This window comes from Phycomyces blakesleeanus (assembly GCF_001638985.1).
Source record: "Phycomyces blakesleeanus NRRL 1555(-) unplaced genomic scaffold PHYBLscaffold_1, whole genome shotgun sequence".
Taxonomy (NCBI): Eukaryota; Fungi; Mucoromycota; class Mucoromycetes; order Mucorales; family Phycomycetaceae; genus Phycomyces; species Phycomyces blakesleeanus.
Window position 1 is genome coordinate 39,268 of NW_017265134.1, and position 27,873 is coordinate 67,140.

Sequence of the window (27,873 nt, forward strand, 5' to 3'; positions counted from 1 at the left end):
GTTACAACTATTTTCACAGCTGCAAAGTGGAGAGCAGATTCAGCCATTGAAGCTAGTATGATTTGATCTTCTCTTTCCCCTCTCTTTTTTTTGTCTTTTGTGATCCCTTGGGACTTTTTTATATCTTCTTTTTGTACTTTGGAGGCTATATGATCTATAGATCGCCAGCATTATCTCCTTTAATAAAATATAATCTTTAACCTGAGCCAAGAAGGCGGGAATGTCACCCGATCTCGCCTTATTTCTGGGGAACATGCAGGCCCAATTCATGTCACTACAACAACGTACCAATGAACTTGAATCTCTTGCCGCAACTAATGCTAGATTAACTGCTCAATTAGTTAATGCGGAAAAGCTAATTGCTGATCTCAGATCTCAATTAGCATCTCAGGGCAATTGCCAAATTACAACAAATGCATCAACATCATCTGCACCAACCACACCCAAGGAGCCTGGCACTGAGGCTTCTACATGGGCTACAACTGCTGCTGCTGCTCACAACTCTGTTGTTGTTCCTACTGCTCTTTCTGTTTGCAAGACTCCAAGACCTCCTTCTGTTCGCCAGGTTGCTGCTTCTGCTAGAATGTTTGCCATTCCCACTGGTCCCAAAGGATATCAATATGTGTATATCCCACGTTCACGTCGTCTCACACATAGAGAAGTGCGCAACTCTTTGAAAACACTTGGTGTTGATACTGGCCGCATCTTGGATATCAATTTTCCTGCCAAGGATGTAGTTGGCATCCTAGTTCACAACCAGTATGCTGAGAAATTCCAGACCACTCTGACCACAGTTGCCATTGAGATCTTAGATGCGTTTGACCCTTTGGATCCCAAAAACATTGCAGATCCCAAATATAAGTCTCTTTCTGATTCAGAGCTAGAAGAAGTTGCTGCTGAACTTCATTCTGATCGTTGTATGAAGGCTCTCAAGTACCTTCGTCCTCATGTTGCTGTTCCTGTTGGTCATTTCTTTTGTGATCAAGGCTGGATCTCTAAGGAAGATATTCCTGTCCATTCTGTTTCTGGTCCTGGTGCTGGTATTCATGATTTCCAATCACCATCTCGTCGTACCTCTGTTGCAATGTCTGAATGAGTGAAATCTCATTAGGACTTTGGAATGCTAATGGTCTGCAGCCTCGTGCAATTTATGATGTTCTTCAACACTGTCACTCTCTACATATGCTTTTTATCACTGAAACATGGCTTCTTCCCCCATCTCGTCTCCCCACTTCTTGGTCCCAGATTCATCTTTATGGTTCACCTGTAGCTGGCAACTACAGAGGTTCTATGGGTGTTTCTGTTCTTATTTCTCCATCTTGTCCTTATCCTGTCACTCAGATTCCTATGTCATCTAATTATGCTTTAGCCATCAAGATTGGTTCCCTCAGAATTGTATGCCTGTACTTACCGCCCTCTATGTCCACCCATGATGCTCTTGCAGTTCTCTCATCCATTCCTTTGACCAATGACACTATTATCTGCGGCGATTTTAATTCACGTTTGGGTTCACTTACTGGTGACTATGCTACTAACACTCGAGGTCTTGCTCTTTGTCAATGGTTAGAAGAACGTGCTCTTACTGTTGTCAATGGCCAGCTCTCACCATGCATACCTACATTCATTTCATTCCGCCAAAATGTGGAGATAAGCAGTATCATTGATCTGTTTATCACTAATATATCCCTCACCAATGCCACTCTCAACATTCATACCGACCTCTCACTCAACTCTGACCACCGTCTGCTTTCACTTTCATTTACATATGCCATCAATCCAACATCACATGCACCACCACCATCTCGCAAAACATGGAACCTCTCACGTCTTCAAGAACCTGATGTTCTCAAACTATATGTCCACACATTTGTCACTAATTCCACCAACCTCAAATCCACTTTGCAATCGACCTTTGAACACCCTCCTTCCTCACGTCCACCAATTGATGCACTAACTGATGAATTCAACTCACTCATTTATAATTCTTTAAGTAGCTCAATTGGCAACCGTCCTCCCCGTCCTTCCCACTGGAAAAAATTCTGGAATCCAGTACTTCAAGCAGCTGCAGAGCACCGCAATTTCTGCTACAAGAAATGGCGCCGTGCATGTGGTATAGACAGAATTCATTGGTGGGATAAGCATCTCAAAGCGCAGGCAGAATTCCGACATCAAGTGCAATCATCTAAGCGCCAATCATGGCATGCTTTCTGCAAATCAATGGAACAAGACTTTTCCAAAGCAACATCAAAGATCAAGCTACTCAAACGCCGACGGCAGCCTCAGCACATGTTTCAACATAGTGATGGACCAGCAACAGCAGCAACAATTATGTGTGAGCATCTTGCATCTGTATACAGTGGCAGTATCCTCCCAGATCAGCGTCCTCCTCCTCCTCTTCACAGTACTAGTCTGCCTTTTGCCTCTGCCAACTCGCCATTTGTTTCTTCAGTGGTAGAGGGATGCATGCAATTTATGCCTAACCGCAAGGCACCAGGCCCAGATCACATCAGAGCAGAAATGTTGAAAGTAATTCGACCACAAATTGCTCCACTACTCTCACTCTTGTTCACCATCTGTTGGCAATGGTCATATGTACCTGTTATTTGGCGTCAGGCTCAAGTTTTTCCCATTTACAAAAAGGGAGATCCATCAATTGCTGCTAACTATCGACCTATTTCACTAACTTCTGTTGTGCGGAAACTGATGGAAATGTGTATTTCTCCAGTGCTTCACAAGTTTTCCCCTCCTCTGGATGTTGCTCAGGGTGGTTTCCGTCCTAGACGTGGTGCCATGGACCAAGCTCTCTGTCTGCATGACCTCATGAAAGCACACTTCCACCGCCATCACCATTATCCTGTTGTTGCATTCTTAGACATAAAGGCAGCTTATGATACAGTAGACCGACGAGTCATTTGGGATGCTCTTGCTAGACGTCACACACCACCAGCTTTACTTGGACTTCTTGTCAATATGTTTGATAATGTCTCTATATCTGTTCTTCTTGGCAACTTCTCTTCTCATTCTTTTTCTCCCACCACAGGCGTCCTTCAAGGTTCCGTTCTCAGTCCACATTTGTATTCAATCTATATCAACTCTCTGCCACCAATACTCCGCACAGTTGCATCACCACTCACCTCAACACATATCCCATCAACCTCTCCTTCCTCATTGGATGCTTACAATTCTCTTCTTGCCCCATCAGATGTGAATGACTTTCAACACATTCACTTGCCTACTGCCATTAACAGTCTTCTTTTTGCTGATGATGTTGCTATCTTTGGCTCTGTCACTGATGTTCAGAGTATGCTTGACCTTGCTGCCCAACACTCCTTCCAGCTTGGCTACCGTTGGAGTCCTTCAAAATGTGCTGTACTCTATCCTCCTTCACGATCTTTACCACGTTCTACTATCTCTCTGTATGGCGAGTTGCTTCCTGCAGTAAATGAGTTTATATACTTGGGTATACCTTTCTGTAACAAAGGCATCTTTGGACCGTCTGTTGTCACTCATCGTCGTTCTGGAGCATTGGCTGCTATGGCAACTCTTACTGCTGTTGGTGCATGTAGATCTGGTTTCAGTTTGCTCTTAAGTTCACGTCTGTTCAAAACCTTTATACGACCAAAATTCGAGTATGGTCTTGCAATCACATGTCTTTTGCAAAAAGATGTTTTACTTCTAGAGAAAATTCAAGATAAATGCTTGCGAATGATTGTTGGTGGCCATGCAACTTCATCTACTGCAGTCTTGAAACATATCTGCAACCTGCCCAGTATGGCTTTTCGCGTTGACATTCTCAAAACAAAATTTTGTCTTCGGGCACACACTCTTCCTTCTGGTTGTCTTCTCTCTCTGCTCCATTCTCATCATCTCCAAGCATCAACACTATCCACTCTTCACACAAACCCTCTTTTTGCCAGCATTCCCCCTGATCTTAATTGCTCCAGCCGCATAAAACTATCCAAGCACTTTGAGTCTTTTAGACAAGAAAAGTTTGCTCACTTTCATCTCACCAACACTAAGATTCTCATCCAAGCTTGCCGCCCTCTTCTTGAAGTTGATCCTGTATTGTTTCTTTCTGCTACACACATAGAACGTGGCCGTCTAGTACGTTGGAGAATGGGCTGGTTGCCTGGTAAGCCAAAGGAGTGTGCATGTGGCTTTGATCATACTTCAAGACGCCATCTCCAATTCTGCATCACAATCCCATCTCAGCTGTTCTCTCAACTTCCAGCACCACCCACAGATGAAGACAACATCATTGACTTTGCTATATCAGCACTACCAATCTCGTCTACACATCCAAGCCCTCTATATTGGAAAGCTCTTCTTACAATACTATGGCATATTGACATGCTATGCAATCCTAATGGCAACTACACACATGAAACCGATCATGGTTCTCTCTGGCACTAGCTCTAATAATTTAATATCTGTTTTCTTTTACTTCTTTTCTTCTTATTTTTGTCTTCTCATTCATGAAAGGTTTCTAGATCTGCAATTCTGTCTCCTCCCTTTCACTGTTACAACTTTTTACACAGCTGCAAAGTGGAGAGCAGGTTCAGTCTTTTAGCTTAGTATTGTTTATTTCTCTTCTTCTATTCATTTTTTTGTCTTTTGTGATCCTTTTGGACTTTTTTTTTTCTTTTTCTTTTGTACTTGGGAGGCTATATGATCTATAGATCGCCAGCGATATCTCCTTAATAAAAATAATCTTTAACCTGAGCCAAGAAGGCACTGCTCTTTCGCTTAAGCATTGTATTTACCTGGTTCTACAATTTTATTTTTGACGAATCCACATATAAAGTGTATCCATCCATCAACATCTTTACGCAAAACGATCCATCCATCACGAAAAACGTACCTCCCATTGCCAAAAGTAGTGCAGTCCTTGTCCTTGGTATCCCAGCTGTCAGCAAAAAAAATTTCAGCTCAATCAGACAACATCACGCCATCTGCATTCTCAATCCCAATGGCCAATTTGCAAATCGGCAACATTCAGGGATTGCCAACCGAGCTTACCTCATTCCTGACAACATTGCAGGCACAAATCATGAATGTGCAAAACAGAACCGACCAGTTGGAGCGACTTGCAGCAGAGAATGCAAGACTAACTACTGAATTAGAGCATGCTAGAACAACAATTGCTAATCTGCAGAAGCAATTAGGATCTCAGAGTGCACCTGAAAAAAACTTTTCAGAAATTTCACTTTCGAACCCAGCCGGCGCAGTAGGTGCTCCTGACAAAAACAAAGAACCAGGTCTGGAAGCCTCCACTTGGGCTAGTAAAGCCAGTGTTTCTCTTCCTGTAACTGCCCCAAAAATGTCTACTGTTCCCTCTGCTCGCCGTATTGCAGCTTCTGTTCGTATGTTTGCTCTTCCCTCTGGTCCTTCAGGTTATGAATATGTTTATATTCCAAGATCAAGACGCCTTAAGCACAAAGAAGTCCGTTCCTCTCTCCGCACTCTTGGTGTGGATTCTTCTCGACTTTTGGACATTAACTTCCCAGCCAGAGGTGTCATTGGCATCCTTGTTCATGTCCAGTATGCTGATACATTTAAGGCCAAACTGACAACTGCTTCTGTTGAGATTTTGGACGCATTTGATCCACTTGATCCTGATAATGTTGCTGATCCCAAGTATGCATCTCTGTCCACTCATGAACTTGCCAACACTGCTGCCATGCTTCACCATGATAGATGTCTCCAAGCCCTACAGTTCTTGCACCCACACGTTGCTATCCCAGTTGGTCACTTCTTTTGTGAGGAAGGGTGGATCAGTGAAGATGAAATACCAACACGTACTACTCTTACCAATGCTACTGGCGGGTCTTTGTTCAAACGTCAGCGCAGCTCATCAGTCACTATGTCTGAATGAGTAATCTCAATATCGGATTATGGAATGCCAATGGCCTGCAACCCAGAGCCATTCAAGATACCCTTCAACACTGTCAGTCCTTACATATGCTCTTCATTACAGAAACATGGCTTCTCTCTCCCTCACATCTTCCCACATCATGGTCACAAATTCACTTGTATGGTTCTCCTGTAGCTGGCACCTATAGGGGCTCTATGGGTGTTTCTGTTCTCATATCACCTCACTGTCCTTATGCCGTCCCTCAAATACCTATGCCCTCCAAATATGCTCTGGCTGTCAAAATTGGTTCACTCAGAATTGTATGCTTATATCTTCCACCAACTATGCCCACTCATGATGTCCTACATGTACTCTCTTCCATTCCTTTAACACATGATACCATTCTTTGTGGTGACTTCAATGCAAGACTTGGCTCTGTTACTGGTGACTATGCATCAAATTCTCGTGGACTGGCACTATCACTGGAAAAATAGGGTAATTTCATCTATGGCGTAGGGTACTATTATTTGTGGAGTGGTAGCTTAAATTTCCATCACTTTTGTCTTTTTTATTTTCGACGGCGATGATAATGCTTGGTCTGTTTTATTGGATAAAAAAACGAGTTTACTCTTTTTTGTAAAAAATGTCTGCGAGATTTCTTTTTGGGACTTGTAGCCATGTCGCAGAGTCAATAGTTGTAGGAAACTTAAACCAAATGATATCTTTTGAGTGAGATAATAAAGCTTTTTATTGTTGTAATATTTATTTATAAGTATGATGAGGTTAATGGTCGTGATATTACTACAAATATTTTTGTTGTATATGCTCTACAGCTAATAAAATGTACATGACGACATGTTTTAACAAAAGTGTGTATTATTGTATTTTAGAATGAGGCAATCAATTACTGTTTAGAGAACTGCCCATTTTAACAGCCGGAATAAACTATGTCATTTTGGAAGCTGGTGTAATTTGGAAAGATATGTATTAAATTGTGTTCCTGAACAATTTTCTATTCTTGTCAATTCTAAAAACTTAAAAAATAAAACATACGCACACAATATGTCAAACAACAACAACAATTCAGAATGCAAGTGCTCTAAATGCTCTTCCAATAGCATGGGATTTGTTTTGGTGTCTACCCAAACACTCAGAAGACATGCACAACAGGATATCGTGAGACAATATCAGTCAGGATCTTCTTGTAAGTTCAAATTTAAGAAAATTATTATTGAGACAATTTTAATTAAATATTTATTTTCATATAATATAGCCTCAGTTATAGAAGTAATGTCGAATGACAATGACATGGAGATTGACTTTGAATACAATGTTGATGCCGAAGATCAAGTTGAAGGTATGCATAGTATTTTTATTAAAGTTTTATAATCATTTATAATATCTAATAATTTGATTCTTTTTTACCTAACAAAACAGCCGAAGACTTACCTCTTTTTGGCATTGATTCCTTGTTTGATTCTGAAAGCGAAGATGAGGGTGTCATTGAAGCAACCATTTTGGATATTTCTGACGATGAATCTGATGATGTTAGAGGTTAGTACAAAAAGCACATATAAATCAATAAAGTCAACAAGTATTGATTTTTTTTTCAAATAGAGCACTTTTCTTCATCCAATATGCCAGTCGATCCTACTCATGCTTTCATTGCTTCTTTTGCTGCCTTCTTCATATCCAAATATGTTGTCAATTCTGGTGGTGCTGTTCTGTTAAAGTTTCTTAACGAAGTATTGGCACACTTTGGACAGTCTTTCCGTCTTCCCCTCAGTATAAGCGGTGTCAACTCTATGACCGGTCTCAGCAATGTGACTTGAGGTGTCCAGCAGTTTGTTGCATGTGGCAATTGTAACAAAGTATACAAAGAGTCTGATGTTGTTCCAGAGTGCTGTAATTTCGAGAGACTCTCTGGTAGAGAATGTGGAAACGCTCTTTTCTTTGCAACATCAAGAGCCTTGACTATCCCCAAAAAGATCTACATGTATAACTCCATAATCAAAACATTGTCTATTCTTTTTTGCCGCCCTGGATTCGAAGACACCATCAACCATTGGAGAATCAGAGTGCAAGTTCCAGGCATGATGTTTGACATTTACAACGGTACGAAGTGGAACAGTCTGAAGGATAGCAATGGTTTACTGTTCGTGAATCATGAGTGCTCCATAATGCTTACCATGAACATCGATTGGTTTCAACCTTTCGATGGGGTTACTTACTCCTGTGTTGTGATATACCTTTGTATCAACAACTTGCCAAGATCGGAACAGTACAAGAAGGAGAATGTTGTTCTCGTTGGTCTCATGCCAGGGCCCAAGGAAGCAAAGACAAGTGAGATCAATCACTACCTCCGTCCCCTTGTCGCGGAACTCAACCAGTTGTATGGTGGTGTGGTGATGCCTACCATACAATGCCCATCTGGTGCTCTTGTCCGTGCTGCCCTTCTTCTTGTTGCCTGCGACATTCCTGCTGCCCGTAAGACTTGTGGGTTCACCTCTCATTCAAGCACATGTGCATGCAATAAGTGCAACTGACAGTTCCCTTGCCTTCCAGACTCCAATACTGTGGACTACTCTGGGTTCGTGTTTTCTGAGTGGGTGCCTCGCACTGATGCCAAAAACTGCCGTGATGCTGAGTTGTGAAGAATGGCCAGCAGTGATGCACAGAGAAAGAGATTGGAGAGGGAAAATGGTGTCCGATGGTCAGAATTGCATGACCTGGTTTACTTTAACCTCGTGGAGTGCACTGTCATCGATCCGATGCACAACCTGTACCTCGGAACAGCAAAGAGGATAATGGAGAAATGGAGATCTTCAGGTCTCATCACAGATGCACACTTGGCCGAAATGCAGTTGGATGCTGACAAGCTTGTACTACCAGAGGACTACACGCCATTAGGGACAAAGATCGGGCGTGGCTTCCCATTCATGAAGGCCGACGAGTGGAAGTCTTGGTGCTTGGTGTACTCTCCTGTTCTCCTGCGTGGTTGTCTACCTGAAGCTCATCTCGGTAACTGGACAACGTTTGTCAATGCATGCCAGTACCTCTCAATGCCAAGCATATCCATGGCTCACCTTGATGAAGCCCATCAATCTTTGGAGGCTTTCTGCAGAGAGTGCGAGAAGTTGTATAAAGCCCCATTCCTTTCACCAAACATGCATCTCCATCTTCATCTGCGAGAGACTGTACTGAACTTTGGCCCAGTTTATGGCTATTGGCTTTTTAGTTTCGAAAGATGCAATGGTATCTTAAAAAACTATGCGACAAATAGAAAAGACGGGTTTGAGGGAACCTATATGAAGAAGTATCTTGAAGAAGCATACCAGGGAGATATTATTCGCCAAACTTTGCCAATAATTTGACCTGAGCATTCGGCGATCATCCTTGAGCTCACTGCATCCACTGCCAATTCCATAGCCACTTCCACTTCCACTGCCACCTCATTCCAATTCGATATCAATGCTTTTCTTGATTCTCCTGAGATCAACTTTGATATCGTCAAGGGAAACGAGCCTTTGCCCCCTTCCGCACTTCCTTTAGCTCTAAAGGGGGAGATTTCCATGGATGAATCCAAGTATGAGCATTTGTTGGAATACTATCGCGAGACATACGATGATCAAACTCTTGTTCATTATCATCAGGCTGGTCATTCCGATAATTTTGTTAACAATCAGATACAGAAGTTTGAATCAATCAATCTTCTTAGGCAAATCTACAAGAGCAAAACAAAGAATCAGCGTGGGTCGTTCATGCAAGCCTTGTTTGAGACAAGTGATGGTAGAAGTACCAAGTCATATGCGGGCCAAATTCAGTACCTCTTTGTCAATACTGCTGTAAACTCGTTTGCTGGTCATGCGAGCCAGCATGTATTTGCATATGTACGATGGTACAAGGAAGTTTTACTTCAGCCCAGAGCAGGAGAAGGAGTTGAGGTGAATGAGGTGGGGCTCGAAGATGACAGCATGAACAGCATTCTCCCAGTGCATAGAATCTGCTATCCAGTTGCAGTAGGCAAGCACCTTGGTCTAGAAGGCGAAGTTCAGATGTGTGTAGTTCCTTTGCCACAAAAAATATATATTTAGATTCAAATACAAAAATAAAACACATATAAAAAAGAAAAATTAATTAATACAGACTAATATATATAGCTGCACGTTTATTTTTTATTATTTCTATAAATTTTTGTTTGTACTTGGCATGCTATACATGCATCTGTATACATCATGCTAATCCGTAAACATAAACAAGTAGAAAAAAGACTCTAAAATAGTTGGCAAGAAAAAAATGATTTATTTTGAAAAGCACCAATCTGGTAAAGTGACTGCCAAATTCTTGGGAATGCTCACTTCTTTCTCATAAGGGATGCGCTTTTTCAAGCTTTCTGAATTTTTCTTCAAACGGATAACAGTAAGTTCATCAATAGTACTAATAAACGTCTGGAGCTGGTTTAAAGAATAAATAGTATTAATAAAGTATTATTATTTTCTTTAAAACATAAATAGATGTTTAACATTACCTCATCAGTTCTCCAGCTGGGACGATATGCCCGCACTTTGTTATCTCCATCCGACTTGCCATCAGACATCACGTCAATAGAAAGAATATTTCCGCAATCACATCGATTCATGCCCTCATGAATAGCCTCTGTGTATGTCTGGTACGTGATAATACAACGGTCAAGAAGCTACCAAAGAGTATTGTATTAAAACATTAAATCAATAGTAAATTAACTTTATTTTAAAACTTATGGTCTTCTTTCTGTTGCATCTTCTTCCAGCTTTATTTCTAGCCATAATCTTCTCTGCTGAGGTCCGGAAGACTCGCACTTGATTTTGGTAGTGATTCTTTATTATATTCATAATGACACTCTTTGACACATTTGTGCAACATCTTTGAGGTCTCAGGTACTTGAAGAGAGCCAGTGCAAGTGTCTTGTTGTACTTGTCGCCATACGTGCCAGTCATTGACCATGCTGATCTATTATTATTCTCAGTAACTTTGAGCAGGTCTGTGCTAACAAAGTTCGGTTTCTTGATGTAACTATTGATAAGTTGCTATAAAAACAGTATTAGATATATTAATCAGTAATGTTATTATTATCAATTTACTTACAGAAATCAAGGGATGATGTTTCACTCCAAGGTCAAGATCATCATCCATGGAAGAAGAAGAATCCACTGGTACAGCAGAAGGCATCACGGAATTTTGGCTGGTCATTGCCTTTTTTATTTCAGCATTTTCAGTCATGAGCTGAAGGACCGAGTTCTTCAAAAATTCATTTGTCTTGTTGGACAAATCCAGGCCATTCTTCAAATGAGTTATTGCATCAGTCACTCCTTTTGCATTTTCTTGCAAGGATTGCATCGACACATTGTTGGCTGCCAACAAGGTAAGGACGTGATCCATTGGGGTCACAGCGACTTGAACTTCAGGGGCTGTGTCAACTGCTACTTCTGGAGTTGGTGTATCAATTGGAGCAATAACACCTGCAATTGTGCTATTAAGAACAGCATTCATGCGTAGGTTGGGTCGGCGGGGAGCAGTAGGAATACGCTTTGTCATTTTCTGTTAATAAAATAAATATTAATAATTTTCAACTAATATTGTACAATTCACTACATTTGTTATATCATATTTAAAATTCACATACTAGTAAAGAGGATAAGCAGTGCAGATTAACTCTCTACCTTTCATTTGATATTTAAGCACATCTCCCAACCACTTGATCCACATTTAGACAACTTCTTTTCTAACTCAATGAGGCACAAAGTAGTATTTCAAGATGACGGTAGTCATCTTCTTTTGGAGTATTACTTTTTACAGCCCGCATTTTGTCAGGGTCAAACTGGATTTTAAGACAAGTCTTTTTTTTTCCTTTTTTTTTCTTTTAACAACATTTATTATTGATATTTTCTTTGTTTCTCTTTTGCTTATGTTTTTACAATTTCACTTATAATTTTTTCTTTCTTTTATAGTTCAATACCAAATATGTGTCTCTTTGTTTGGCTATACTCTGTCTGATATATCAAGGTAAGATATCATTCTCTTACAGATCTTTGTTACTCAATCATATTGCTTGTCTAGCCATTGCTACTCATTTCCATTGAGTCTCATCATCTCTTAATTGAACATGATGGTAAGTTTTTTTCTTAAAAAAATTCAAATTATTCTTTTGTCTTCCTCATAGATATATATTTATTTTTATTATGATTTATTAGTTATGTCTAATATTATGCATGAAGACGTATAATCAGTAATATTTGGTAAGTTAACTACAATATATTTAATAAATACGCCTTTACTACGCACAATATTAATAATTATTCATTTTTAGAATGTATCTCTGTTCAAAGACTACTGGTATTGTCTTGATAATTCTGAAGAACATGTTTATATCAAGTTTATGTCAAGTCTTCTCCGCCTTGTAAGTATTTATGAAGAAATTTCAATTTAAATCATTTACTAATTATTCTTTTCTATTAATCATTTTTTAATAGCATTCCCGCTCTTAAAGTATGTATTCCATGTCTACTCCCGGAAGGCTTTAAATTATATATAGCGAGCAAGAAGTATTAGCGATTATAATAGCTATAGTATCAAAACTGTCGCGAAATTAGGATTTTTATCTAGAAAAGATTTTCCTATCAAATAAAACAAAATTGAACAAAAAATGTATAACCCAATGTTTTTCCAAAAAATAAATAAATAAAAGTAAAATAAATAAACAAACCAAAGAGGCTTGTTTATAAAAATCTACCCATGCTTTGTTTCTCTTTTCCATTGTAAAAAAACCTAGTTTCATTGCTTTTGTGTGTATAAAAAACCTAGTTTCATCACTTTGAGCATGTATAAAAAACCTACAATCATCTCTTTGATAGTTTTTAAAGCATTTCTGCAGCCAATAAAAAAACCCGGTAAAAATAATAATATGGGACGCTAGCTCTTTATAGACCTCAAAATATAACACATAAAGAGGTAGACTCGATAGGAGTAAAGCGTAACTACAATATTTATTCAGTTTCCATAGTTTGCGGACTGACAATCGTTCTACATTGGGTTTTCGTGTACCCGTTGTTATAATGATACGCATCAGCACCATAGATGATATTGTACCATTGCTCAAAATGATATATCACAAAAATTGTGATGATATCGGCTCAATCATCTACATTTTTGGTACATTTGATCCAGATGAAATTACCCTATTTTTCCAGTGTATGTTCTTGGATAGAAAAGAGATCTCTATCAGTTGTAAATGCAGATCTTACACCGTGCATACCAACATATATTTCTTTCCGCAACAACTATGAAATCAGCAGTATTATTGACCTTTTTATAACTAATATGCCACTCATCAATCCTTCTCTTCATATTGCTACTGACTTGTCCCTTGGATCAGATCATCGCCTTTTATTACTTTCCTTTACCTATGACCTACAGCACTCTACCAATATGCCACCACTATTACGCAAGACATGGAACCTCTCACGCCTCAATGAACCTGATGTCCATGCTCTTTATGCTCATATCTTCACTCAAAACTCAACCTCCCTCCTTTCCACCTTGCAAGAAATTGTACAGAATCTACCACTCACTAGACCCAACATTGATGCTATCACTGATGAGTTCAATTCACTCATTTATGACTCATTAAATAGCTCAATTGGACATTGACTCTCTCGCCCAAAGCATTGGAAATCCTTCTGGAATGTAGCTTTGCAAACAGCAGCAAATCGTCGTAACCAATGTTACAAAAAATGGCGCCTAGCAATAGGTATTGACAAAGTTGTTTGGTGGACTAAACACAAGCATGCACAGTGTTGTGGGGAGAAAATAAAGCAAAATATAATATAGACGAAAGAATTCGTGAGAACTTGTGTAGGTTGTTTATTTCAAAAGAAAAGTAAAGAAATATAAAATTCGATTGTCTTTCTACACGGAACTATCTACTGATATTTATATGTTTTTCTAATTTGTAATTCAGTGTGTGCTTAAGTAATCTTTATCACGATGAGTCATCTTCCAGGAGTATTGTTCTTCTGGAAAGATCCGGAAAGACCAATTGATATGATACTTCTCCAGTCAGATCAGTCCAAGAGTTTTGGTAAAGAAGAGCATTTATGCTATTGGTAATATTTTAGTATTCCGACCCAGATACTCGGGTAATGTTTCATAATATTAGATAGTTGTAGTTGTAGTCTCTCAATTAAGTATTTGTATAATAAAAGAAATATGTAGATGAAATATAATGATGCCATATATATAATGTATATGTATTTGTATATCCCATGTCATGGTGATAATAATAAATAATCAATTATGTGTATGATGATCTGTGTATTAGATAATATCATAAAGGGAGATCCGTTTGACTGGAATAGCTGAGGATATTATTTTATCCTTCAGTCTTACTCTCAGATTCAGCAGTAATCAATACTCATTCACAACATTATCCTCCACCAGATTCAACAATACCTTTTGTTGATTCGGCAATAAAACATTTCATTTACTATTTCATTGTCTGGCCAATTGCTTATTTTATTATAGTCAATCATGCACATAATTTTTGTACTTTATGGAGATCTACACTGTAAACTCAGCTTTGTGGATTACGTGTTCATTTTTTGTTATTTTAATTTTTTGTTGCTCTTCTTTTGTGTAATCTTTCTTCTCTACTCAAAGTGGTAGGAAGTGTTCTTTTCTTGTGCTCATCGTTATTGTTACTTTTACCATTTAGTCTTGAAGTGTGAACTATTTTCTTTTTTGAGGATGCACTTTTGTTAATCAAGTCTTCAGCTCTCTCATTCTCTAAACGTTCCAACTCTCTAACTTTCTTCCAATATTTTTGTACAATTGTGGAATCGGTAAAGTCTTCAGCCTTTTGCCATGTATTAGTGCGTTCGCCATAGCCAGCCCATTTGACCAAATATTCTCGTTGACCAGCAGTACCACGATGATCTCGAATGTCTTCAACTTCGTAGAGCTCATTCTCAATTGTTGATTCATCGATGGTGACCATCTTGAGTTCTGAGGGTGTATAATTTCGGTGTAACAATTCACCTTGCTCATCCTTTAACTCATACGATCCTCCTTTATTCTTTCGAACCACTGTATATGGACCTTCATAAATAGGTGCCAATTTATTTGATCGATGTGGTAATCTGACCATAACGTGTGTTCCTTTGGGGATGTCGATTAGGATATTTTTGTGATCATATTTCTTTTTTAATTCCTCATTAATCCTTAACACACGTTCGTTAATGGCAGGGAATATAATATTTTCCATATGATCAATCTGCTTCTCTAGCTCATCAATTGTAACTGTGGCTTTTGGAAGAGAGTATTTATCTTTGTCACCATACTCATCAGGCACATTGACTCTGCGAGCATACATTAATGAAAACGGCGCACTTAGTGTTTTTTGAGGAATATGTCTATTGATACACAGCTGAACAATCGGTAGATAGTGACACCAGTCATTGCTGTTCGCTCTCATCATTTTACGTACAGTATTCTCTGCAATTTTTACACTGGCTTCGGCAATACCATTTCCTTGTGGGTGATATGCTGTCGAATATCTTCGATCAATCCCAAGCTCTTTAGATAGGCTTGACATTAAAGAGTTTCTAAATTCCAGACCATTGTCACTTTGCATTACTTTGGGAAAACCATAATCTCCAAAAATCTTTATCAATGCTTTAGCTATTGTTGTTGAGTTCTTGTTTGGCAGTGGTCTCAAGATAATGTACTTGGAGCATACATCAACCAGAACTAACATGTACGTGTGTCCATCCTCTGATACAGGGAATTCACCGCATAAGTCAATTGCAATATGATCAAATGGTCGGAATGCTACAACATTAGTCAATGGGTGATAGCCTTTCTTGCTAATATTGTGCTTCTGACATTCAGGGCAAGAACGAATAATCTCTTTAGCCTCTTCATATATATTAGTCCAGTGTAAGCCTTGTGAATGAAGATCATTCACTATAGCTTGACTTCCAAAGTGACCAAACGAATGTGCTTCTTTTAGTAAGCCATTACGCTTTTCTTCAGGAGGTGACATATAGTCGGACGACTCTGAAGCATTTTCGACGAGTTGCGTTGCAAGTACATTTAGCACTCTGTCTTTACTATATTTTTTCTTTTGAACAATAACTCTGTTTTTAGCTTGAAAGTCATTTGTTCTGATTTTTCTCAATCCATCATCCTCCACCAGCTTGTCACTATCCTCTGGAGGATACAAGCGGCTTAGCAAATCAGGTAGTTTATTCAACAAACCAGGAATATGGACCACTTTAAAATCAAAGTCAAGGAGTGTCTCAATCCAGCCAATCATCATCGGATTAGCGATTTTTTGAGTGTGGAGATAAATGAGTGCTCGATGATCAGTAAAAATTGTGAACTGTCGGCCCCACAGAAATGGACGGAATTTTTCAAGCGCCAAAACGACTGCATATAATTCTCTTTTAGTTGTGCTCCATCGTCGCTGCGATGGGCTTAAGGAAGTTGATACAAAGCTGATATATTTATCACGCCCTTGTTCATCTCGCTGAAACAATAAGCAAGCTGCTCCATAAAGGGATGCATCTGTGGCCACATACATTTCACGTGACATATCTGCGTAATGAAGAATTAAATCTTGGTGCAATATGTCTTTTAGTGCTTTAAAGCTTTTCGTCTGCTCATCTGTCCATTGACCAGACACATTCTTGGCATGACTCAAACGTGAAATAGGCTCAGCTACCTTCGAAATCATAGGAATATAATCTCTGAAGTAATTGATCAAACCCATGAATTGCTGAATCTGTTTCGCAGTTGTAGGAATAGGCCATTTGTCAACATTTGTCAACTTTCGCTTATCAACCTTGGTGCCTGTCTCATTGACGACAAAACCAAGCAATCTCACTGAATGTTGAAACCAGACACACTTTTCCGAGTTCAGAATCAACTTCGCGGATGACAATTTTTCAATAACTAATTTTACGTCTTTGACATGCTGTTCAAATGTTTCACTGGCAACAATACAATCATCAACAAAATTCTGTACACAGTCAATCTTATCAAATAAAGTAGCCATGACATGTTGAAATTGTGAAGTAAGCATCTTCAAGCCAAAACAGCCTTTAATAAAGCTATACTGTTGCCCATCTAAGTGAGTGAATGTCAGTTTGTGTACATCCTCAGGTGCAACTTTGAAACGATGATACGCATTGGATAAGTCGAGTGTGGTAAAGAATTTCTTTCCACTTAAGTTTTGAAATATTGTTTGAATTTTTGGAATTGGATAATTGAATGTGGGAGGTAGGATCTGATTTAACAATCGCACATCTAAACACACTCTATGACTGACAATCTCACCAGCTTTGTTTCTCTTTGGAACAAGCAACATTGGACTGTTGAAGGAAGTGTTGGTCTTGGACTTGACAATAGTTCCTGTCTCAAGCCATTCTTTTACTTGCTTGTCAAGTGTTGGTCTTAGAGCGTGCGGTATAGGATACTGCCGTCTGTAAGCCGTCGCACCTTCCTTAGTAGGTAAACGAATAATAGATTCTGATAAAGGACAATATGACTCAACGGGAATATTCTTATTTTCCTCCAGTGATGCTTTAATAGAGCTCATAAATTCTGCTCGTTGCTGTGCTGTGCCAGCTGGCGAATTATCAGGTTCAAACTTTTTCTCTTTATCAATATTTAGATTTTCATAAATGGCGGCATAGTCTTTTGCATTATCTGAATGGACATATTCTCCTTCGATATCATATGCAACATTAATTAATCCAATATTCATCTTTGCCAAAATATCTCTTCCAAGGAGGATATCAAAATTAAAACCCGTATTAAACTCTAACACCTCTGGTGCATGCTTAAAGGTAATGCCATTTATATATTTAAAATTTAAAGGATCAGTTTTTCCTAATCTCTTTGTACTACTATTCTTAGACAGAAAATTAAAGGAACCAATTGAAGAATTTATTTTTGTTATTTGTAAATTGTTATTTAAACATTTCAAATTTATAAACGTGCGGGAACTGCCTGTATCGATCATCCCGATTAACTTCTGGTTCTCTATTATGATTGGAGTTACAAGATTAAACGCATCATTAGCTTTAATTCTTCTCTCAATTCTGTCAAGTAGGTACTTACATTCAAATGATATTTCCTCCATGTCTTCATCTATCCTGTCCTGGATCGTCTTGAGCGTCTGCTCAGACTTATCCTTTGCGGGAGACTGGGATACCATGAGAATTGGCTCATTGTTCTTGCTTTTGCAGACATGACCATGGTAGTAGTTTTCACCACAACGTCTGCAAGGATTGCGACTGTTGGAACTACTGGCTTTGTTCTTGCGGTTGATCAAGGTAAAACACTTGCTGGACTCATGGGTCGGGTTTTTTCCATGGTGCGAGCAGAAAAATGTCTTCTCATGCTTGGTTATCTTGTTGGAGTGGTGAAGCTTCTTTCTGGGATGTTCCTCGTTATTCTTCTCAGGTTGCCCACGGGAACCAGGAATCAATCGGGTCGCCTCAGCATAGAGCCTGTTGTCATCCCCAAGGATGTCTCTGCCGATCTGCGTGATCTGCTCTACAGTCCAATCACGCTTGGACTCCCCATTGGGACCAGAGCGGGCCATGGTAACTCTTACCAGTGTTTGCACTGATAAGGTCAGCGAGGCAAGGAAGCGATCAGCGATGCGAGCATCGTCTTTGGGTAAACCAGCATTGTAAACCGCACGGAGGAACTTCTTCGAGTAATCACCGATGGACTCAGTGTTCTTCATCATCATTGTAAAGACCTGGTCTGTGAATCGCCGAGACACCAAGCTGGAACCATGTCTTTTGTTGAAGCATGATTTCGCCGCCTTCCAATCAATACACTTCTTAAGATCCATCTCTACCCATCCGTCATCAGTGTGAGGCAGGCAAAGTGGGAGGAATTTCTTCCAAACTCTCTCGATGTCCAAGGAAGAAGACTCGATCACATTCTTGAAGGTACGTAGGAAATGTCCAACTGATTCAAAAACCTCTTCATTTGGGAAGGGCTTAATAATACTGGAGGCCAATTGGAATTTGGGAAGATCTCTTCTGTTGAGAGTCAACCCTCCTTCACGGTCAGCTCTCTCTGTGTTTGTACCAGGAGAGGCAAGCATCTCGCTGCACTTTTCAAGGCTAGTGATTGCCAATCTTGTGCGCTCGATCCTGCGGAGTGCATCATCAGCTGCTTGCTCATTGTTTGCTACATGAGCAGCGCTGAAGGCCTCGATGTGGTTGCCCAATTCAGCCTTGAGAACGGCCACACAGGAGGAAGCAGTTGCTACTTCTCTACCAACGGGAGGGGAACCAGAACCAGAAACGGAACCAAAACCAGGGGCAGCATCCGGAAAGAGGACGGGCTCACTCAAGTCAGAGAATAATTCATCCGCAGACATGGGGGACAAGGTAGCCTCCTCAGGAACAGGGGTCAAACCAGCGGGAAACAAGTCAGCAGGAGAGTTCATTGTAGTTCACGAAAAAAAATGTTGTGGGGAGAAAATAAAGCAAAATATAATATAGACGAAAGAATTCGTGAGAACTTGTGTAGGTTGTTTATTTCAAAAGAAAAGTAAAGAAATATAAAATTCGATTGTCTTTCTACACGGAACTATCTACTGATATTTATATGTTTTTCTAATTTGTAATTCAGTGTGTGCTTAAGTAATCTTTATCACGATGAGTCATCTTCCAGGAGTATTGTTCTTCTGGAAAGATCCGGAAAGACCAATTGATATGATACTTCTCCAGTCAGATCAGTCCAAGAGTTTTGGTAAAGAAGAGCATTTATGCTATTGGTAATATTTTAGTATTCCGACCCAGATACTCGGGTAATGTTTCATAATATTAGATAGTTGTAGTTGTAGTCTCTCAATTAAGTATTTGTATAATAAAAGAAATATGTAGATGAAATATAATGATGCCATATATATAATGTATATGTATTTGTATATCCCATGTCATGGTGATAATAATAAATAATCAATTATGTGTATGATGATCTGTGTATTAGATAATATCATAAAGGGAGATCCGTTTGACTGGAATAGCTGAGGATATTATTTTATCCTTCAGTCTTACTCTCAGATTCAGCAGTAATCAATACTCATTCACAACACACAGGCCGAATTCCGATCTCACATTCAGCAAGCAAAACGTCAGTCTTGGCATGTGTTTTGTCAGTCTATGGAACGTGATTTCAGCAAAGCAACGTCAAAAATAAAACAGTTAAAACGCCGTAGACAGCCACAACATACCTTCCAGCATTACGATGGACCAGCCGTAGCAGCAGCAACAATGTGTGACCATTTGGCAACAGTATATAGTGGACATATACTTCCAGCAACCCGACCACCAGCACCAACAACGACTTATAACAGTGTGCCTTTTGCCTCTGATGACTCTCCATTTAACTCATCAATTGTGGAGGAATTCATGCAATTTATGCCTAACCATAAGGCACCAGGGTCTGATCATATCAGAGCTGAAATGCTAAAACCTATCAAATCACTTATCTCACCTGTTCTTGCTTTGTTATTTACAGTTTGCTGGCAATGGTCATATGTCCCAAGTCTTTGGCGCCAAGCACAAGTTTTCCCCATCTTCAAGAAGGGTAGTCCAACAGATCTGGCTAAATACCGGCCAATCTCCTTGACTTCTGTACTGCGTAAGCTTTTTGAGATGTGTATAGCCCCCAAGTTGCACAAGTACTCTCCTCCTTTGGATGTGGCTCAAGGTGGTTTTCGTCCTCGCCGTGGTGCTTTGGATCAAGCTCTCTGTCTCCATGATCTGATGAAAGCCTATTATCACCGTCATAAGCACTACCCTGTTGTTGCATTTCTGGATATCAAGGCTGCCTATGATATAGTAGATCGACGAATCATCTGGCATGCTTTACAACAACGTGGCACTCCACCAGCCCTTTTGGGCCTCTTAGTTAATATGTTTGACAATGTCTCCATCTCCGTCCTTCTGGATAACTTTTCTTCACACTCGTTCTCACCTGCCACTGGGGTTCTCCAAGGTTCTGTTCTCAGTCCACATCTGTATTCAATATATATCAACTCCCTGCCCCCATTGCTCTGCACAGTTGCTCACTCACAAACTACAACCCATGTTCCATCACCCTCTCCTACCTCATTGGATGCATATAATGCTCTTCTTGCTCCTTCAGGTGTAGATGGCTTTGGACATATTCATTTCTCAACACCTATCAATTCTCTGCTCTTTGCCAACAATGTAGCTATTTTTGGTTCTCTTTCAGACGTTCAGGCCATGCTAGACCTTGCCGCAGACCACTCTCTTACTCTTGGATATCGATGGAGCCCCACCAAATGTGAAGTTATATATCCCAAAACACGTGCAAGCTCGCCAGTTCCTCTTCTTTTATATGGTCAAGTTCTCCCTGCCACTGACCTGTTTATTTATCTGGGTGATCCTTTTGCCAATAAGGGTATTTCTTCCAAGTCCATTGCCACTCATAGACGTTCTGGTACACTTGCTACAATGGCAACCCTAAACTCTGTTGGTGCTTGTCGTTCTGGTTTTTCTCTGCTGCTCAGTTCACGATTGTATAAGACCTTTGTCCGCCTAAAGTTTGAATATGGTTTGGCAATCTCCACTCTACTGAAACAAGATATCAAAGTGCTGGAGTCCATTCAAGATAAGTGTCTTTGCATGATTGTTGGGGGGCATGCCACGTCCTCTACAATTGTGTTGAAGCACATCTGCAATCTGCCAAGTATGAAGTTTTGTGCCGATGCTCTTATGGCCAAGTTCTGTATAAGATCACGCTTTTTGCCGGCCCAGTGCCTTCTGTCTCTTTTGCACCGTCATCATACCGTCTATTCTTCACTTGTCTCCTTGAGAAAAACCCATCTTCTGTCCAATCTCCCTCCAACACTCAAACTTCGAAGCCCTAGTGTCGTAAAAAATCATTTTGAAAGCATTAGAGAAGCTGGATTTGCAACATTTCTCCAGTCCAATACGCAAGTTCTCATTCAAGCATGCCACCCAGTTCTTGGAGTTGATCCAATCTTGTTTTTGCCAGCCTCACGTGTGGAACGTGGCCGTTTGATTCGTTGGAGAATGGGATGGCTGCCAGGCAAACCAAAGGAATGTCCTTGTGGATCTGATCACACCTCACGCCGCCATTTGTTGAATTGTCCACTTGTTCCTGCAACACTATTTGAACAGTTGCCTCAACCTGACCATGACCAGATACACAGACTTGATTTTGCCATCTCATCCTTGCCTTTGTCATCTCAAGAACCACGACATGCATACTGGATACCACTGCTGACTATTCTCTGGCACATAGATGTTATATGTAATCCTGATGGTAACTATTCATATGAGACTGAACATGGTGTGTGAAGTTTTATAGAATAAAATCAACAGTAAAAAGATTGAGACGTATATAAGAATACTTTGAGACTGTATATAGGTTGTCTTTATTAAAGAATATAAAGCTGTCCTTTTTATATCAAAACACGATCTGCTTTGTCAGTCACATCTTAATTTCTTAAGTCTGAGTTCATTTAGATATTAGAGAGCTGGTACTGCTATGTTTATAATTTAATCTAATTGCAGTGTCCTCATATTAACTCAGTGCTTACTGAGCTGTCATAATTACAGTACTTACTGTAATTAATTATTGGTCTTATTGATTTACCATAAGTAAAATAAATAAAAATTATTCATTTGTTCTTGTAATGATAGCTGTTTTACTATAATAATAGGAATATGTTCTTAGATGTAATAAATCCAACAACCAAGTGTCTGGATCACCACATGGTGCTCTTTGGATATAATTTAGACTTTTTCTTTTCTTTCATAGCTCTTTACTTTTTATTGTTCTTTACTCTCTTTATCTCTCTTCTTTCTCTTTTGTCCTTTGCTGTCTGAAAAGTTCTTTGTTCTGCAATTCTGTTTCCTCCCTTTCACTGTTACAACTATTTTCACAGCTGCAAAGTGGAGAGCAGATTCAGCCATTAAAGCTAGTATGATTTGATCTTCTCTTTCCCCTCTCTTTTTTTTGTCTTTTATGATCCCTTGGGACTTTTTTATATTTTCTTTTTGTACTTTGGAGGCTATATGATCTATAGATTGCCAGCAATATCTCCTTTAATAAAATATAATCTTTAACCTGAGCCAAGAAGGCAGCTACATCCCCATATCTCTTTCATGTAAGCTACCATTACACAAGACATAACAAAAAAATTGGTTGCATCCATACAAAAGCTTTATCAATCCGTCCTACATCTTGTTCAAAACGTTACATCCATTGTCAAAAACATTGCATCCATTACCACTGTTGCCTTATCTATTAGCAGAAAAAATTTCAGCCGATTCCGACAACTTTTCATTTTTGCGATCTCAAATGTCAACATTGCTGCCATCCTCTGTCATGCAGGGAATGTCACCCGATCTTGCCTCATTTCTGGGGAACATGCAGGCCCAATTCATGTCACTACAACAACGTACCAATAAACTTGAATCTCTTGCCGCAACTAATGCTAGATTAACTACTCAATTAGTTAATGCGGAAAAGCTAATTGCTGATCTCAGATCTCAATTAGCATCTCAGGGCAATTGCCAAATTACAACAAATGCATCAATATCATCTGCACCAACCACACCCAAGGAGCCTGGCACTGAGGCTTCTACATGGGCTACAACTGCTGCTGCTGCTCACAACCCTGTTGTTGTTCCTACTGCTCTTTCTGTTTGCAAGACTCCAAGACCTCCTTCTGTTCACCGGGTTGCTGCTTCTGCTAGAATGTTTGCCATTCTCACTGGTCCCAAAGGATATCAATATATGTATATCCCACGTTCACGTCGTCTCACAGATAGAGAAGTGCGCAACTCTTTGAAAACACTTGGTGTTGATACTGGCCGCATCTTGGATATCAATTTTCCTGCCAAGGATGTAGTTGGCATCCTAGTTCACAACCAGTATGCTGAGAAATTCCAGACCACTCTGACCACAGTTGCCATTGAGATCTTAGATGCGATTGACCCTTTGGATCCCAAAAACATTGTAGATCCCAAATATAAGTCTCTTTCTGATTCAGAGCTAGAAGAAGTAGCTGCTGAACTTCATTCTGATCGTTGTCTGAAGGCTCTCAAGTATCTTTGTCCTCATGTTGCTGTTCCTGTTGGTCATTTCTTTTGTGATCAAGGCTGGATCTCTAAGGAAGATATTCCTGTTCATTCTGTTTCTGGTCCTGATGCTGGTATTCATGATTTCCAATCACCATCTCGTTGTACCTCTGTTGCAATGTCTGAATGAGTGAAATCTCATTAGGACTTTGGAATGCTAATGGTTTGCAGCCTCGTGCAATTTATGATGTTCTTCAACACTGTCACTCTCTACATATGCTTTTTATCACTGAAACATGGCTTCTCCCCCCATCTCGTCTCCTCACTTCTTGATCCCAGATTCATCTTTATGTTTCACCTGTAGCTGGCAACTACAAAGGTTCTATGGGTGTTTCTGTTCTTATTTCTCCATCCTGTCCTTATCCTGTCACTCAGATTCCTATGTCATCTAATTATGCTTTGGCCATCAAGATTGGTTCCCTCAGAATTGTATGCCTGTACTTGCCGCCCTCTATGTCCACCCATGATGCTCTTGCAGTTCTCTCCTCCATTCCTTTGACCAATGACACTATTATATGTGGCGATTTTAATTCACGTTTGGGTTCACTTACTGGTGACTATGCTACTAACACTCGAGGTCTTGCTCTTTGTCAATGGTTAGAAGAACATGCTCTTACTGTTGTCAATGGCCAGCTCTCACCATGCACACCTACATTCATTTCATTCCACCAAAATGTGGAGATAAGCAGTATCATTGATCTGTTTATCACTAATATGTCCTTCACCAATGCCACTCTCAACATTCATACCGACCTCTCACTCAACTCTGACCACCGTCTGCTTTCACTTTCATTTATATATGCCATCAATCCAACATCACATGCACCACCACCATCTCCACTAGAAAAACGTACGGGAATTACCATGTACAAAGTTAAATTATAACTATAGAAAATCTGGGGTATTTTTTCATCTCAGCTTTTTGTGTGTGTTCAAGATGAAAACACTGTTTTCCGGTTTTCTATTGGCTTGGATATAACAGGCGAAAATATTATTTATTATTATTATTATAAAGACATAACATTTCATTATAAAGACATAGTAAATTTAGTAAACGTTGTACTTGTTTCCTTTTTCTCTTAACACTTCAAAGTAAAAATAAATAAATATTATGTTCACAATTCCTGAACTCTACAACGAAAAGTGCTATTGTGCTGGATGTAGTCAGAACGATCTCGGCTATAGTTTTGTTGCCAGAAGAACTGCTCAACGTCATAACAAAAGGGCAAGACTAAATGCCATAAGATGTGAAAGGGGTACAATATTTGAATTTATTTAATTGTATTGTAATCCATGAAATAACGTGTTGTAATAGACATGTCTACCCAAAGAAATATGATGGAGGTCGATGATGAACGTAAGGTTTATTTAATTCAGATACTGTTAGATATTAACCAAGTGTTATATTCTAAATGTAGCTATCTTAACCCATCAACCCAGAGCCCTGGAAGAATCGTACACTCAGACAAACTCACCTGTTTGGGAAGGAGCTTCAATGTCTGACACTGAAGACGTTTCCATTACTAATGACGCGATCAGCAATGGCGACAATGATGACAGTGGAAGCAACAGCAATGAAATCAGTGAAGACGAAAGCGAAGACGATGTTATTGAGCTCGACGACAATGAATTGAATAGTGAAGGTCAGTTAGTGTTAAAAATTTTTTAAAAAAAAAAGCGTTAATTTTTTTTTATAATAGACCCTTTTGCCACCCCCGATATGCCCCAGAACCCAGTGCACAGGTTCATTGCTACTTTTGTGGTGATGTTCGCTTCCCGCTATGTGGTTGACAAGGGCGCCGTTGTCTTGATCGAGTTCATCAACAAGCTTTTGACAATTTACGAGCAGGATTTCCAACTGCCCTTGAGCCTTCCTGGTCTTCAGCGCATGACAGGTTTCTCAGCCATGACCAAAGGCATAAAGAAATTTGTTGTGTGTCAGGATTGTCACAAGGTGTACGAAGAAAGTGCATCTGTCCCGTCTCATTGCGATTTCGTAAAGCTTGGTGCACGCTCGTCTTGCAACTGCCAATTGATGAAAACATCAGCATCGGGTGCTTTGGTGGCCAAGCGTTCATACTTGTACCAGTCCGTCGTTAATACTTTACGAATGTTTTTTCTTCGTCCAGGATTCGAGGATAAAATTAGACATTGGAATCACGAGCTGAAGATGGTGGATACGATGTGTGACATATACAACGGTGCCATGTGGAAGGAGCTCAAAGACAAAGATGGCGTGCAATTCACAAAGGATTCGCGTTCATTAATGTTGACTCTTAACATCGACTGGTTTCAACCTTTCGATAATGTCACGCACTCGACTGGTGCCATATACCTGGTAGTAAACAATCTGCCTCGCAATGAAAAATACAAGCCAGAGAACACACTTCTCGTAGGATTGATGCCTGGCCTGAAGGAACCCAAATCCGAAGAGATAAACCATTATCTCCGGCCTATGGTAGATGATCTGATAAGATTGTATGAGGGACTGGCAATCCCAACTTTCGAGTGTCCTAGTGGTGTCCGCATCCGTGCCGCATTGATGATGGTGGCCTGTGACATCCCGGCAGCAAGAAAGACAAGTGGTTTCACCTCGCACAACAGTACATGCGCATGTTACAAGTGCAACAGACAGATTCGAAAACTGGATTAACTTTGTTGATGCATGCCGCCTGTTGATCAAGCCAACGATCACGTTCGATGAAGTCAACACTGCCCATCAGTTTCTTCAAACTTTTTGCACCAGATGTGACGAGCTGTACAACGCCGAAATCCTCACCTGTAATATGCACCTACACCTCCATCTTCGAGATACAATTCGTGATTTTGGACCAGTGTACGGTTATTGGCTATTCGGGTTTGAGCGGTTTAACGGGTTGTTAAAAAATTTGAAGACAAACAGGAAGATTGGGTTTGAAGAAACATTTATGAAGAAATTTATTGAAGATGTGCACAAAGACGATCTTGTCAACAGTTTCCTTCAGAGTACCTGCCAGACATCTGCATTTCCTCTCCTTACCAAACTCACTTCTTCCTTTACACCCACCACCATTCCATCCATCCGTCAACGTACCTTCCGCATACAGTCATTTGTTGAGGCTTCTGAAGATCCAAATGTACTTGTAAAAGGCAACGAACCTCTCCCTCCTTCCGCATTCCCTCTATCATTAAAATCCGCTACCACAATGAGTGACATTCACTATGTTCATCTCTTACAATACTACAAAGTTGCGTACAACAATGAACAATTAGTTCACTTTCAACAAGCGTTGGAATCACCATACTTTGTTGACAATACAATCACCCTGTTGAAATACATCAACATCCTTGGGCAGGTCTACAAGGGTAAAGGTGAATCTGGAAGTCGTGGCTCTCTTGTACAAGCAAAGTTCATTGGAAGTACTGGTGAGCATATCATCGCATACACGGGTCAAATACAGTACATTTTCACCCATTCTTTCACTCCTCCACCCACCTCTTCATCCCTTACTCCCTTGCTCCACACCCATCGCCGCCCAACACAACTTCTTCACAATTCTCAACATACTTTTGCATTTATCAAATGGTACACACCCGAAAATGATAAATCGCGAGAGTACGAACACGTTGAAACCTGCTTTCCAACATTTTCTCCTGACGATTTCCAATGTGTATTGCCAGTGCATAGAATTATGTTAGAAGTAGCAACTGCTGAGCACACAACACACAGAAAAGTAAAAAAGATGCTGGTCATTCCTTTGCCAAAAAAACAATACATTTAAAAAATAATAAAATTATAACTCCCTTTTTTAAAGGCACACAGAAAAGAATAAT

General features: G+C 39.8%; 11 protein-coding genes across 11 annotated transcripts; 9 read left to right on the forward strand and 2 right to left on the reverse strand.

Annotated features, from left to right (window-relative positions):
• Positions 1-220: 220 nt before the first annotated feature.
• Positions 221-1,096, forward strand: PHYBLDRAFT_137818 (hypothetical protein; the record flags this gene model as incomplete). The annotated part of the gene is made up of 1 exon (XM_018429877.1): positions 221-1,096. One exon carries the CDS (start codon positions 221-223, stop codon positions 1,094-1,096), a length of 876 nt encoding a protein of 291 aa, XP_018298312.1.
• A 3,873-nt stretch (positions 1,097-4,969) lies between these two features.
• PHYBLDRAFT_137820 (hypothetical protein) lies at positions 4,970-5,875 on the forward strand (the record flags this gene model as incomplete). Its single annotated transcript, XM_018429878.1, has 1 exon — positions 4,970-5,875. One exon carries the CDS (start codon positions 4,970-4,972, stop codon positions 5,873-5,875), a length of 906 nt encoding a protein of 301 aa, XP_018298313.1.
• Positions 5,876-5,961: 86 nt separating this feature from the next.
• Positions 5,962-6,348, forward strand: PHYBLDRAFT_137821 (hypothetical protein; the record flags this gene model as incomplete). Its single annotated transcript, XM_018429879.1, has 1 exon — positions 5,962-6,348. The coding sequence occupies one exon, from the start codon at positions 5,962-5,964 to the stop codon at positions 6,346-6,348; it is 387 nt and encodes a 128-aa protein (XP_018298314.1).
• Positions 6,349-6,916: 568 nt separating this feature from the next.
• On the forward strand, positions 6,917-9,948 carry PHYBLDRAFT_160923 (hypothetical protein; the record flags this gene model as incomplete). Its single annotated transcript, XM_018434309.1, has 7 exons — positions 6,917-7,058; positions 7,128-7,211; positions 7,292-7,408; positions 7,472-7,666; positions 7,727-7,850; positions 8,520-9,109; positions 9,284-9,948. 7 exons carry the CDS (start codon positions 6,917-6,919, stop codon positions 9,946-9,948), a joined length of 1,917 nt encoding a protein of 638 aa, XP_018298315.1.
• Positions 9,949-10,155: 207 nt separating this feature from the next.
• PHYBLDRAFT_137824 (hypothetical protein) lies at positions 10,156-11,428 on the reverse strand (the record flags this gene model as incomplete). Its single annotated transcript, XM_018429880.1, has 4 exons — positions 10,156-10,308; positions 10,383-10,550; positions 10,693-10,920; positions 10,979-11,428. The coding sequence occupies 4 exons, from the start codon at positions 11,426-11,428 to the stop codon at positions 10,156-10,158; spliced, it is 999 nt and encodes a 332-aa protein (XP_018298316.1).
• A 1,517-nt stretch (positions 11,429-12,945) lies between these two features.
• PHYBLDRAFT_73964 (hypothetical protein) lies at positions 12,946-13,540 on the forward strand (the record flags this gene model as incomplete). Its single annotated transcript, XM_018442958.1, has 2 exons — positions 12,946-13,081; positions 13,128-13,540. 2 exons carry the CDS (start codon positions 12,946-12,948, stop codon positions 13,538-13,540), a joined length of 549 nt encoding a protein of 182 aa, XP_018298317.1.
• Positions 13,541-14,696: 1,156 nt separating this feature from the next.
• On the reverse strand, positions 14,697-14,846 carry PHYBLDRAFT_9972 (hypothetical protein; the record flags this gene model as incomplete). Its single annotated transcript, XM_018444105.1, has 1 exon — positions 14,697-14,846. A coding segment is annotated over one exon (150 nt), but the record flags the coding sequence as incomplete, so codon positions are not given.
• A 6,556-nt stretch (positions 14,847-21,402) lies between these two features.
• Positions 21,403-22,272, forward strand: PHYBLDRAFT_160927 (hypothetical protein; the record flags this gene model as incomplete). The annotated part of the gene is made up of 1 exon (XM_018434310.1): positions 21,403-22,272. The coding sequence occupies one exon, from the start codon at positions 21,403-21,405 to the stop codon at positions 22,270-22,272; it is 870 nt and encodes a 289-aa protein (XP_018298319.1).
• A 1,006-nt stretch (positions 22,273-23,278) lies between these two features.
• Positions 23,279-24,190, forward strand: PHYBLDRAFT_137828 (hypothetical protein; the record flags this gene model as incomplete). The annotated part of the gene is made up of 1 exon (XM_018429881.1): positions 23,279-24,190. The coding sequence occupies one exon, from the start codon at positions 23,279-23,281 to the stop codon at positions 24,188-24,190; it is 912 nt and encodes a 303-aa protein (XP_018298320.1).
• Positions 24,191-24,384: 194 nt separating this feature from the next.
• On the forward strand, positions 24,385-24,945 carry PHYBLDRAFT_137829 (hypothetical protein; the record flags this gene model as incomplete). Its single annotated transcript, XM_018429882.1, has 1 exon — positions 24,385-24,945. The coding sequence occupies one exon, from the start codon at positions 24,385-24,387 to the stop codon at positions 24,943-24,945; it is 561 nt and encodes a 186-aa protein (XP_018298321.1).
• Positions 24,946-25,171: 226 nt separating this feature from the next.
• PHYBLDRAFT_160929 (hypothetical protein) lies at positions 25,172-27,821 on the forward strand (the record flags this gene model as incomplete). The annotated part of the gene is made up of 5 exons (XM_018434311.1): positions 25,172-25,316; positions 25,376-25,417; positions 25,479-25,703; positions 25,761-26,172; positions 26,696-27,821. The coding sequence occupies 5 exons, from the start codon at positions 25,172-25,174 to the stop codon at positions 27,819-27,821; spliced, it is 1,950 nt and encodes a 649-aa protein (XP_018298322.1).
• Between the last annotated feature and the right edge of the window lie 52 nt (positions 27,822-27,873).